At 37.8% G+C, this 12,962-nt stretch overlaps 2 protein-coding genes across 2 annotated transcripts; both read right to left on the bottom strand.

Annotated features, from left to right (window-relative positions):
* Positions 1–1,353: 1,353 nt before the first annotated feature.
* Positions 1,354–3,389, bottom strand: LOC117616076 (ribosomal RNA processing protein 1 homolog). Its single transcript, XM_034345278.1, has one exon. It carries the CDS (start codon positions 3,220–3,222, stop codon positions 1,504–1,506), a length of 1,719 nt encoding a protein of 572 aa, XP_034201169.1. The 5' UTR covers positions 3,223–3,389; the 3' UTR covers positions 1,354–1,503.
* A 6,277-nt stretch (positions 3,390–9,666) lies between these two features.
* Positions 9,667–10,095, bottom strand: LOC117627067 (uncharacterized mitochondrial protein AtMg00810-like). The gene has a single exon (XM_034359009.1). The coding sequence runs from the start codon at positions 10,093–10,095 to the stop codon at positions 9,667–9,669; it is 429 nt and encodes a 142-aa protein (XP_034214900.1).
* Between the last annotated feature and the right edge of the window lie 2,867 nt (positions 10,096–12,962).

Below are 12,962 nucleotides of genomic sequence, written 5' to 3'. Positions count from 1 at the left end.
ACATTGGCCCGACACACAACGCTAAGTAATTGAACTCCAGGACCATATAAATTGAAAACACATACAAGACAAGTGATACCTGGCATTCATGTTCCAAACCCACTCAAAGTACCCAAAAAATAAGACCAACCATAGAGTTGGATCATATTAGTCCTCATACATAAAAAATATTGTCAGTATTCAAACATAATGCAGGCAAGCGGTGCTTTCACCTTTGGCCTTCATAAGCATAATGACTTAAATCCTATATAAGTCCTTTTGTAAAACCAAAAATTTGCATAGACGCTTAGCATCCCACACAAAACATTTTTGACAAGACCATTTTTTGTACTTGTATTTCTGAGAGGAACATGATCAAGACGAGCTGAAAATTGTGTGCACATGTTGTCAAGGAGTTTCTCCAGAAGTGAGTGAAAATATGCTGCAAACACTGTAGGAAAAAGGCATTTCCCTAGAAGCATGATAAAAGCAATACTATTTTGCTACAACTGGAATCAATTTTGTTATCTTCCCCTAAGTGTAAAATCAGAAACATTATAATCTCTCTCAAGTGCAAGTCATATATTTCCAAAGATCTACTTTCAGCAAGAAGTACACGGGAATAGATTTCTGTCATTCAAATTTCAATATACGTTACCCCGTCTAATCATCCTAATTCAACAGAATACATGCCCCCTTGTAATAGATGCAGGGTGACCAGAAAAAATATATAGTATAAAAGCGTGGACCCTCAACACTCAGACTGGATGCACATAAGTGTGTAGATTTAGCTGCTTCAAAGATTTGTTTAATCAGGCTGGTAGCTAAAAACCAAGCACAAATATATGCAGTTTGATAGACCATAGATCTGTGAGCATGGTGAAAAGGAAAAGAGTTCAATATTATTTATTCCTCACAATGTTGAAGACAGATACATGTCACTCTTATTTCACTCCTCTTGAACTGGAAACCACAAAGGACAAGTTACTTCAAGAGGAATATCTTCGACTACAATCTACATGTACGGCAACGTAGTTCATGACACTAAAATGCTACATGTCCCTTTAAGTCTATCACCTCTAACATAAGAACTGAAAAATTAGTAAAATTAAAAATGCAGCAAATAAACAAGGAGGTCTTTGTCTTTTCATCTACCTAATATAAATCTACCACAGAAAAAAAGGGAGGCAACTAAAATCAAATAACAACAGAGATAAATATCACAGCCATTTGAAGAGTAAAACATCCACAGATGATTAGTAGACTAGAACATCAGGGGGCAGTGTGTTCTTGAGAAAGTTAGTAACATAGTAAGTACCAAACAAAGGAATATGCCAATGCATCATTTCATTCAATTTGAAGAATAAACCAATATCAATGTCAGAATTAACTTTATAAATAAACCCAATAAAACATAGGAGACAAGAAAAAGCACAAATGGGGCAATCATTAAAGCTGTGTATGAAAAACAAACACAGAACTAATTTTTTCAGCTAAAAAATGATAATACAAAATTGATCTCTTCTAAGTAGAGCGAGATTTTAGCTTCTTTATGCGTTTGATAGCCTTCCGTGCCTTCTTGGCAGTAACAACTCTTACCATTTTCACCTTTTTAGTAGGGAGAGGCATTTCCCTAATGGGACCTGGAGGTACTCCTTTCTTAAGTGCACTTCCTCTAGGCGTAGCAGAAGGAGGCACTCTTAAATCTTGCGGAGGTAAAGGGCTTTGGGGCTTCCACACCAAATTACTTTTCATGGAAAACTTTACCTTCTTTGCACTCTTCTCCCCACTCTTTGCATTGGTGCCACCCTCAACATCTTCTTCAACAGCTTTCTTCACTCTCTTTCTCTTCTTAGAGACAGGGCCCTTATCTGAAGCTGTAGGCAAATCACAGGCACTTGGAACATCACCATCCAAGCCTGCTTCAGCAGCAATCTTCTCAAACTGCATCTGGAGGTTTGATATCACATTATCATCAAGTTTAACAGCATTTTCATCAGTAGCCTGTTGATTATCTGAACTCTCACCATTTGCAACTACGTTCTCATTCTCCCTATCTGTAGAGCTCTTTTCAGAGTCAGAATCCAAAATCCCATTCTCCTTCTTATTCTTCTTTTTCTTCTTCTTTTTCTTCTCTGCCTTTGTATCAGCAGCACCAGTGTCCTTTTCACGATTCTTACACTTCTTCAAGAGCTTTTCAGCAGAGCCATTGACCATGACAACTTCACCAGGTTCTGAGTTTCCAACTTCCATCTCCTCACCTGCAAGAGGAACCAAAGTCGGCACTACCTCATCATCATTGTAAACAACATCAGGAATAGAAATCTCAATCCCAGAAGATTCCAACTCTTTTTCCAACTTTAGAAACTCCTCGTGCAGGCCAAATAACACCTTCCTATTCCCCTGACAGCACTCAGGTGAAGAGCCCAACTCATAAAACTTGCTCGAAAACCCCATCGTCAACGCAATTGATCCAAAGACCATAACTTCATCACCCGAACCCACATCCTCCCCCAATTTCTTAACCTCCAAAAGCCTCTTCCCCGCCCCCAGCAAAGCATCAAACATATTACTCCTAATCTTCCCCAACAGGACTTTATCAGGAACTTTAGCCGAAACACTAATAAAACTCACTAAAACAATCTCAAGAACTTCAGCCTTAAGCGGAAGATACGGCCTAAGCTCTTCAAGAAAAACAGAGGCAATGTGGTAATTAACACCATTACCTAGAAACTTATCGTCAGCGAAAAAAGTCACCTCTTCCAACACACCCATCAAACGTTTCACAAGCTCCAAATCCCACAAATTATTTCTCATCAAAGCAAAGAAACTAGCCATAAATCTGCGAATCAAAAGGTAGAACTTGTCTAACCTCAAGGCATCGATGCCGGACCACTCGCGGCGCATAGTGAGCAAAAAGGCCGAGAAGTAATGGATGGAAAGAGGGAGATGGAGGCTGAGGACCAAAGAGGAAAGTCGATCGATGAGCTGAGTCTGAACCGGGACCTTGTCTGCGTGCCATACGCAGTAGAAGAGGCCTTTCCAGAGCTTCTTCATGTGGTCGTCATGGAGATTGAGTTGGGTTGGCAGCCATGTCTTGAGGAGGACCCTGAGTGCTCTGTCTCGGCCGCTCTTGTTGCATGAAGCGAGTTGCTTTATCAGTGACAAGCCTTCTTCTGTTGCAGTCTCGGCCTCCATGTTTGTGCTTTGATTCTGTATTTCCAGATTCTGAGACGCCTGCATAAATAGCGCACAGCTGTAGGTGGCTGGTGAAGGGTGAAGGACTGAACGGTTAAACAAACCCTAGGTAACGAATTTTGGGATACAAACGAGGAAGAGGCTTGGGAATGGGCCGATGACTGCCCCTGCGTTATCTCAATTGGCTTTCGTCAAGTTTCAGGCCCACTTAGTCAAAGGATTTCGCAAAGTATCTTTTACCCTGAAGACCAACGTATATGTATCACTTTTTGAGACCGACGTATATATATATATATATATATATATATATATATATATATCTATACTTACTAGGAATGGGAATTCATGAATTGAATTGGAAACCTAGTGATAAAAGGGAAATTGGAATAATTTCAATATCTATTTCTGATTTTGATAAGTAAACATGGTATTTAAGATGAAAATAATAATTACGCTTTGTTAATAAGATCTAACTCAATGAGAAGGGCATTGACTTATTTTCAATTAGGGTGGTTTCAGGGGGAAACCCCTGGATCGAAGGTGTAATCAAATGTTGGTTTCTTTTAGGCTTCGAGGATAAAAGAGAAGAAAAAAAAAGGAGAAAAGAACCTACATGGCTCTTATTTTAGTTTACTATTTGTCATTCATAAAAATTGAAATCATGCGTAGTGTTGTTATTAAACGCTAAATTAGAAAACCTCAAGATTAATAATGAAAGACACACAAAGCACGTAGAGTTTAAAAACTCTAGCCTCTCTCTCTCTCTCTCTCTCTCTCTCTCTCTCTCTCTTTGTGAGAAGAAAAACTCCATAGAGGAGGAGGAGGAGGAGGAGTGTCACTAGCCCACCCCACCACCTCTATCTCTTCTTTCCATTTTTCTTCTTCTCTCTCTCTCTCTCTCTTTGTGAGAAGAAAAACTCCATAGAGGAGGAGGAGGAGGAGTGTCACTAGCCCTCCCCACCACCCCTATCTCTTCTTTCCATTTTTCTTTTGTGTGAATAAATCCACTTTGACATTTTGAATAAGAAGCCTCTTGTGGTGATTTCTTCTAATTCTAAATCATGGTCAAATTGAAGTTCCCAATCACCTCTTTTGAGCTATGTTCTCAATCAAATTCTTCCCTCAAAACATGCTCTTTAACACTGCTCATGCTCTCTAAATTTGGTACTATATCATATTTGACGGAGGTTGCTGCAAATCACTCAATCGTTCTTTGTTAGGGTTGTTGTTTTCGCTCTGTTACAGATTTTGTTCTTGCTTCAAGATTTTATGAGGTGACAACGACACTTCTTCAGGTGGTGGTGATAGAGGTTTTTTTTTTAAATGGTGGTGGTAAAGTTTAGCTAAGCTCCTATGTTGCTTTAGGGTTTCAATTATGTTGGGTTTGTGAGCTAATAGTTTTAGTGCAACTTTTGTTCGCTTTAGTAGTTTTTAGCATGTTAGGGCTCGTTTGGTACGTCGGATTGTACAAACTAATTTATGTTGGATAGTATTAATTTGTTTCGAAGAGTACTAACTATTTATCCATAATATTATAAGGTGTTTGGTATTGTTCTGAATAAATAGTATGACTAATTTATAATGTGTTTGGTACTCCGTTGGATAACAGCGGATCAAACTCCATGAGCTTGAAAAATCATATAGACTAACATGGACACTCAATATTCTTGCACCCTTCTTTCCTCCACAATTATAATATCTCTACTCAATATTCTTTTTCTTTTTTAATACACTACCAAGTTTTCAAGAATGAAAGTAATCCCCTCTATGTGGTCTTGAAACCTATCATTAATGTTGTTTAGTGCTTAACTCTTTGGCATGAGATCCTCCTTTTGAAATTGGAATTCACTGGTTATAGTTGATGTGTTGGTCTCCTTCCAGCCCTTTTTTGAAATTGAAATTGAAATCCTCTTTTTCGCCCTTCCAGCACGCTTTCTCATAGTTGTTGTGTTGTTGCTGTTGGTTCTAAAATATTTTTAAGAAGTTCATTTGAATATTAAACATGCATTTAATCAAATTAATCGTAGCGGAAGTATGTGGTGGTTTTTTGAATTCAAAAACAAAACTTCTTACAAGTATCTTAAGCCATGAACATTGATATAATTTCATAAAATGAAAGTACAAGAGAAAAGGATTAGTTCTAATTACCCCTGAAGCTATAATATGAACCAAGTTGTGTTTTGTCTTCTCTTGATGATTTCCCTTTGTTGATCTCTTTTTTTATCTTTCTCCTCCTTGTGAGACATAAAAAGGATATGGCCTCTAAGTCTCCACACCAATGGAACCTTGAGATGAGAAGGAAGAATATTGGGAATTCAAGGATGCTAGTGCAAGATCCCCAAGACTTGGTTTCAATCTAAACCCCTTGAAAGATGATAGTGTTTCACTCTTTAAATCTCTCTTTTATCTCCCAAACCTATTTGGTTGAAGTTGGATTGTGTTTGTGTGTCAATGGGCTTATTGAAACAATTTCCATGCACTCTTACTTATGCATTTTCGGCCAAACCCCCTTGTGCTTCCAATTTTGGGCCTTATGACACTTCAATCATAGTATTTAGGTGTCTTAAGCCCTTGGGCTTCGTACCCAACAATTTGGGCTTCCCGTTAACTATTACTGAAGCCTTTTACACTTAGTAAATCATCCGCATCAAATCAATCAAATGCATTTCCACAATTTCATATGTATTTCTCAAAATTAACCATTTAATATGTGCGACTAGGTTCTAATTAGCAAGGCAATGAGAAAAATATTAGAACTCTTTCTAATCAACTGGAATTAAACCCCCTTTTAATTCTTCCTTTATATAGATCGATCACAATCAATCCTAGGACTTCCACGAGCTAAGAGTGACATCTAGCAATATATCAAGGCCACCTAAGCTAACCAGCATAGTTGAAGAGCCTATTTAGTTGGAATTGCAATGCAATACAGTCCTTCTCTAATACAATGTTTCTAATCATATTATTAGGGTACGGATTGATTGTGTCAAACCCTTAATATGATTAACCTCATGTGATTCAATAGAACATGATTAAAATCCACTTTCTAAATCATGTTCAAGTACTTCGGCCGAAGATTCACTGAATCATATCTTGAAACATTCTCTTTTTCTTATCAAAGGTAGAGATTACTTATTGTAAATTCACATGTCATCATGATGAATTAAGAGACCCCAATAACATATAAGGAAAATCTTTTACGACTTACCTTTGCGAGCTATCAAAGATCAATAACGCATCACAAGACAACCATGGTGCCTCAGGTCTAAGGATTAATTTGCATTATTACAACTATTTGTTCTTGTTTGACATATAGATAAATACTCCATACGAGAACTACGGTTGATCGCGTTCAGTGTACTCGTTCACTAATGAGCACCCACATACTTGTGTTAGTGTAAACTACACAAATGGTTTGAGACTAACCATCCTCATTAATGAGCATACATAATATGTGCCAATCTTGACGGTTTATCAATGCCCATTTGATAACCCTATGATTAGGAACATTTTGGGATAAAACAACTAGAGATTAAAGGTCTCCCAAATCTAATCTTCTTTAATTACTTTATCTCTTATTTAGCTCACCCTAGACATTTATTTCTTTACATGATACAAAAGATAACAAAATTAGATTGCTCTTTATTTATCATATACGAAATGTATTCTAAGGAGATTACATCAAATGTATTGGCTCTTAGGGCACATTTCTAACAGTTGTGTAGGTCTGCTTTTGAAATTGGAATTCGCTGGAGTAGTAATCAGTTGCCAATCAACCCATGATAGAGATATATGACCCAGAAAAAAAAAACCCCATGAGAGAAAGAAAAATGTATGAGGAGATAGCAGAGAAGAACCTTGAGGAGAAGAAGATGAAAAGAGCGTATGATTTTTCATGTAGAAAGCATGTTTTCTTTTTGAGTACTGCTAAAAGAACCCTAAAATTAACTGAGTACACCATACTACCAAACTATTTATTGAATTACTAATTTACCCTAATATAAAATGACCATAAATGATATATTGAATTGTGAAATAAATATAATTTTAATAAGTACACCCTAATCAAACGTAGAGAAGTTTTGGTGGGTTAAGCCGCAAGTTTGGCAACGATGGGATATATTTTGTTAAAAGAGTATTACGGTTCAAGGGGGATTCAAACCCCTAACCTCTAATACCCAATAAATGGTCCTTACCACTGGAGTAAGTTGTATTCTTGGGTAATCTTTGTACAATGATGATATTTATTATATGCTTAGAAGAATTTAAAAAATGTTATACTCTTCCTTCTCCAGCAGTCAATTTTGTACTCTCTTTTTTCTTCTTTTTCTTTTCTTTTCCACTTCTTTTTTTTTTCTTTTTTCTTTTTTTTTGGTCTTCTTCTCTCGATCTTTTTTATTTGTATTTTTTTATATTATAATTCTTCTTCTTAGTTTGATAGTCATATTTGAGGAAGAGGGGTGAGGGATAGTTGGGTTTGTGTAATATGGGGTAGGGTATCAATTGGCGGTTGCAATTCAGGGTGGGGGATCAATTAGGGTGGCTGGGTAAGGATGGATGTGTTGGAGGTGGCTGGGTGCAAGTTGGCTTTTTGGAGTTGTGTCGTTTGGGGTGGGTGCTTTAGGGTTGCTGGATGAATGTGCTAGAGGTGATTAGGTGAAGGTAGGTGGTTGTGCGGCGGTGGGATTTGCTCAAGGGGAGCAGCTGTGGGGATGAGGTGGGTTTCGTGGGCTGAGAGAGATAGGAGATGGGAGATGGGAGATGAGGATTGTTGGAGTGCGTTGATCTGGTAGGTGGGCTAAGGTTGCGGTAGGGGAAGGTGGAGAGGTGGTGGTGACATCGAAATGAGGGATAGGTGGAGATGGCTAGTATGGGTGGGGGACGAGGTTGCTTGTTCTTTTTCTTTAAAAAAAATTTAATTTTTAATGTTTAAATTTTAATTATTTAAGAGAATTTTTTATCTTTTATAATGTTTTTATACCGAATTGGACAAAAAGATGAAAATACCTCTGCCACATCAGCAATTTTGATGGGGTTAGCAAAGGAGTTGACGGCATGGGGCAAAGTAAAACGCCAAACCACAGTCAAATAGGGTATATGGGTCACTTTCAGTTTCAGGATGCAAAGTGATATTTGACCCAAATTTTAAAAGGCATTTTAACTAATAAGCCTAAATAATAATAATGATGCAAGACACATAAGTATCAAAGTAAACATATAATCAGAAACTAGTTATTGTATCATAATATTGTTCTACCCAATACTGAAAAGAAATCCATTACGCATACGATAGTATTAAAAAAATTAAAAAATAAATGTCGATGAAGGTTGGTTGAGTTGGTAAGGATCGTTGTCTTTGCTATCCAGACCTAGATTCGAGTATTGCTGTTGACAATCCCTCTTGGTGGATAATCTATAAAAATTAAAAAATGGGTTAAGACCCCCTCTGAGGTCTTGGTGTGCCCTGCCTTGGGATGGAATAGCCTCATCTCCCATTAAACTTTTGTTCATAAATAAAAATATAAATAAAAGGTAAGCATAAAATCTAAATTCATCACCTAAAATACTTTGAATTACTTGTGTTACTTTCATAATGTGTAGACCATTTGACTACAACACTGAACGGACCTCCCACCAAAGAGGAAGTGGATGAACTGAAAGGGACGGAGGCAGCGGAAAATGGAAAGGCACACACACAAACACACCATGGCATTTAATATACAGTATGCTAAAATATGAATATGGTTTGAATACTTTAGGATAAATTTTATTCTTCTTCATAAGGAGGTATATATAAGTTTACATGAGTGCTTTACAAGGAAATAGATATAGTAATCAATTAGGATAGTATCTCCTAATTATACGATGATTTGTCAACTACATAAAATAAGGAAGTAAATCCCTTAATAATCAAGGAAATAAATCTTCTTGATTAATTAGGAGACTCATGTCAACACTCCTCCTCAAGTTGTTGCATATATGTTACCAATGCCCAACTTGGTAAGTGAGTCATGAAATATCTTCCACAAATAGCTTCTGTTAAGATATTTGCCAGTCGATATTCTAATTTTATGAACGGTAGGCGGATGATCTTATTCTCTTTTTTGTTTTTTTTGTTTTTTGATGAAATGTCTATCAACCTCAACATGTTTGGTTTGATCATGTTGAACTGGATTATGGGCAATATCGAAAGCTAACTTGTTGTCACAATGCAACTCCATTGGCTTTTCTGGCTTGAAGCCCAATTCTGTCAAGAGTCTCCTGATCCACAATAATTCACAAACTCCGTAAGCCATTCCTCGATACTCTGTTTCTACACTAGACCAAGAAACCACTTTTTTTTCTTTTTTTTTTACTCCGCCAAGTGACTAGGTTACCTCTCACGACTGAAAAGTAACTAGAAGTATAGCGTATATCTGTAATGGAACCAGCTCAATCAGCATCTATATATCCAACAACTTCAAGATCTTCATTTTTTGAGAACATTAATCATTTCCTAGGAGTTGACTTTAAGTATCTTAAAATTTGATCAACTGCATTCCTATGAAAAACACTGGGTGGATGCATAAACTGACTAACCACATTCACAGCATATGTAATATCAACAGGTGTGTCAGCCAGCTTACACTCAAGCATTCCTGTTTCAGTGAGTAGATCCATTACATACTTCATTTGAGATAGAAATATACCATTTTTTGACCTTGCTACCTCAATACCGAGAAAGTACTTCAGATAACCTAAATCCTTCATCTCAAATTCTTGAGACAAATACTTTTGCAGCTTCAATTGCTCTCCAGTGTCGTTTTCAGTTTCGACTATATCATCTACATAAACAATCAATGCAGTAAGTCTTCTTCCATCACGCTTTACGAATATGATGTGATCTGAATTACTCTGTGTATATCCAAAATTCTTCATAGATTTAGTAAATCTGCTAAACCATACTCTAGGAGATTGCTTTAATCTATATAATGACTTTCTGAGCTTCTTTCTTTTTTTTTCTTTTTTTTTTTTTTTGAGAAGGAGAATTCATTCATAAAACTACTAACGTACAAAGAGCGACATGATACAGTGGCCTTATTAAAACTTTCTTACACCAACCTCATGAGACAAACCCCTGGGGAGAAAAGAGTACCACACATGTCATGGACCAACAAGAGAGTCCAATTCAAGTCACTTTGGACCATTACAATAAAAGAACAAGTCAAAAACAAAAACTAACACAAAGACCTCCAACGAGAATCGCAACTAGAGACCAACACAGTAGACCCACATGAGAGGACCGCAGAAACCCCAAATAGTAAACACACAGGAGAGGACCGCAGAACATCCCAACTGTCAAAAGAAGCCATCTATGAGCAAAATCATAGTCCTTTGACACCCACACAAACTGTAAGGCATACCATAGCAGAAACCACGAGAAAACATGAAGGAGAAACACATATTCAACGGTAAAAAGACCCCTGAGAAGAACTCCACTTCAACTCAGTACCTGACAAAGAAAACCTTCTATGACCAAGCATAGTTCTTCGACCGGCGTAGAGTAGAGAAGAGCACAACATCCTAACAACTACCACCAGCATCGCTATTGTCGTCCCCATTAAAACAGAGACAAAACATCAACTACTAGGTATCACAATTCTTCCAAGAATAGACACAATCCAGCGTCACTATTGTTGCTGCCGCTGTGACAAAGACAACACCAATCACCTAGAACACTGCAAAAACAACAAAACAAAACCAATAGACAAACAAACCTAGATCCAAACAGATCTAGACTATCTGGGGAGGAGAAGAGTGGATAAAAGGAAGGGAAAAGATGAGAGAAAAAGAATGGGAGATGAGGAGAGGAAAAGGAAGATGGGCGGAGGGGTTGAGGGGCAGTGGCCACCTCTCCCCCTTAGTTTTCTTGCGGTTGGTTGTCAGCAAGAAGAAAGGGGACTAGGGTGCGGCTCAAGTTTTCACCTTGAGGCAATGACTTGACTTTCTGAGCTTGCAAACGTGATTCTTCTTGTCACGAGCTAAATTACATCATGTAAGTCAATATATACTTCTTCTTCTAAGTCTTCATGTACGAATGCATTTTTGGCATTAAACTGATGTAATGGCCCATCGAGATTTGCTGCTTGAGACAATAGGACTCTGATAGTGGCTATTGGGGCAAAGGTTTCCTAGTAGTCTATCACATATCTTTGTGTGTACCCATTCACCAATAATCTAGTGCTTCAGTCACATTGTTGGGGACAGATATGTCAGCCAACTGCTTCACAAAGTGCACACGTTCCTTTGATAATCTGCTGAGAGATATATAATTATTGATGTGGTATTTCTCTTTGGCTTTAAAATCTGCTTCATATTGTACTCGAGGTTTGCCACGGTTCTTCCTTTCTGGAAGATGATATGTAGGCTCTGTGCCTTCTGAAATAGAATCATCATGGGATATTTCATTAATGTTATCAGTTTTAGGGAAAGGTGATACCTGATTGACTTCCTCAGCAGGTGATTGGTGTGGTACTGGAGCTGAAGAAGTCTCCGGAGCCGGCAAAATCTCATAAACGGTTCAATTTCCTCCTATGAGTTTGAGAGTATGAAGACAACTAATCATTTTCATCTAGCGACTGGTCCCTGTATTCTGGCAACCGGTGGTTTTGAAGCAGGTTCTCCGTGTTCAAAGAACTAAAGGGGGGCAGATCGGTCGCTTTCCTCTTGCGACCAGTCGTTTTGAAGCAGAGTAATGTCATGGGCAAAAAAATAGAGAATTTGAGGAATGGTAGATTCTTGATTCTCTTTATGTGCTGCTGAAAAATATAAGTCGTGTTCCTGGAACACAACATCCATGGAGGTATAGACCTTTTGAGTAGGAGGATGATAACACCGGTATCCTTTCTGATGAGGTGCATAGCCAATGAAAAACACTTTTCGGCTCAGAGATCCAATTTGCTTCGTTAGTGATCATATAAGTGGACAAATACAACACATCCGAATATATGGGATTTTAGGTTTTGGGTGGGAGGTATTTAGATATGGTGGTGAAGTGTTTGAAGTAGTATTTGAAAATTTAGGATACTAAAGGGAATCCGATTGATGAGGTATACTGCAGAGACAACAGCTTCTCTCCAAAAAGATCGATGCATATTGACACCAAAGAGAGAGGCACGAACTACTTCTAATAAATGTATGTTCTTTCTTTCAGCCACTCTATTATGTTGGGGAGTGTATGGGCATGAGCGTTGATGTATGATGCCATGATGCCATGATCTTGTAAGAACTGGTTTAGATTATGGTTGAGAAATTCTCCGTCATTGTCAAAACAAAGAATCTGAATTCTGGCATGAAATTGAGTCTCCACCATTTGATGGAACTGTTGAAACATGGAACTGACTTCCCCTTTAGTTTTGAAAAGGAAAACCCAAGTCATGCATGTGCAATCATCTATAAACGTGACAAACCATCAAGCTCCTGCCAAAGTGGCAATTTTAGCAGGTTCCCAAACATCAGACTGAACAAGAGAAAAATGAACCAAACTATTTTTTGAACTTAATGGGAACAGGACACGATGGCTCTAAGCTAATTCACATGTATCACACAGAAAGCTGAAACATCAAGACTAGAATATAATGATGGAAACAACTTCTTAAGATAACCTAACGAGGCATGCCCAAGACGTTAATACCATAACCAAACTTTGTCTCTCTCCCCCTTAGAACGAGTTCCACTAGTTGTGAAAGCTTGACTAATCTTGGTCTCACTATTCAATGCCCAGTCCAAGTAGTAGACTTTGCCCC

Source organism: Prunus dulcis, chromosome 1 (assembly GCF_902201215.1).
Source record: "Prunus dulcis chromosome 1, ALMONDv2, whole genome shotgun sequence".
Taxonomy (NCBI): domain Eukaryota; kingdom Viridiplantae; phylum Streptophyta; class Magnoliopsida; order Rosales; family Rosaceae; genus Prunus; species Prunus dulcis.
This window is presented reverse-complemented; position numbering and strand designations above follow the sequence as displayed.

Excerpts from the sequence above, each read along its gene's own strand:
- LOC117616076 (XM_034345278.1), bottom strand. The coding sequence starts at position 3,222 with ATGCAGGCGTCTCAGAATCTGGAAATACAGAATCAAAGCACAAACATG.
- LOC117627067 (XM_034359009.1), bottom strand. The coding sequence starts at position 10,095 with ATGAAGAATTTTGGATATACACAGAGTAATTCAGATCACATCATATTC.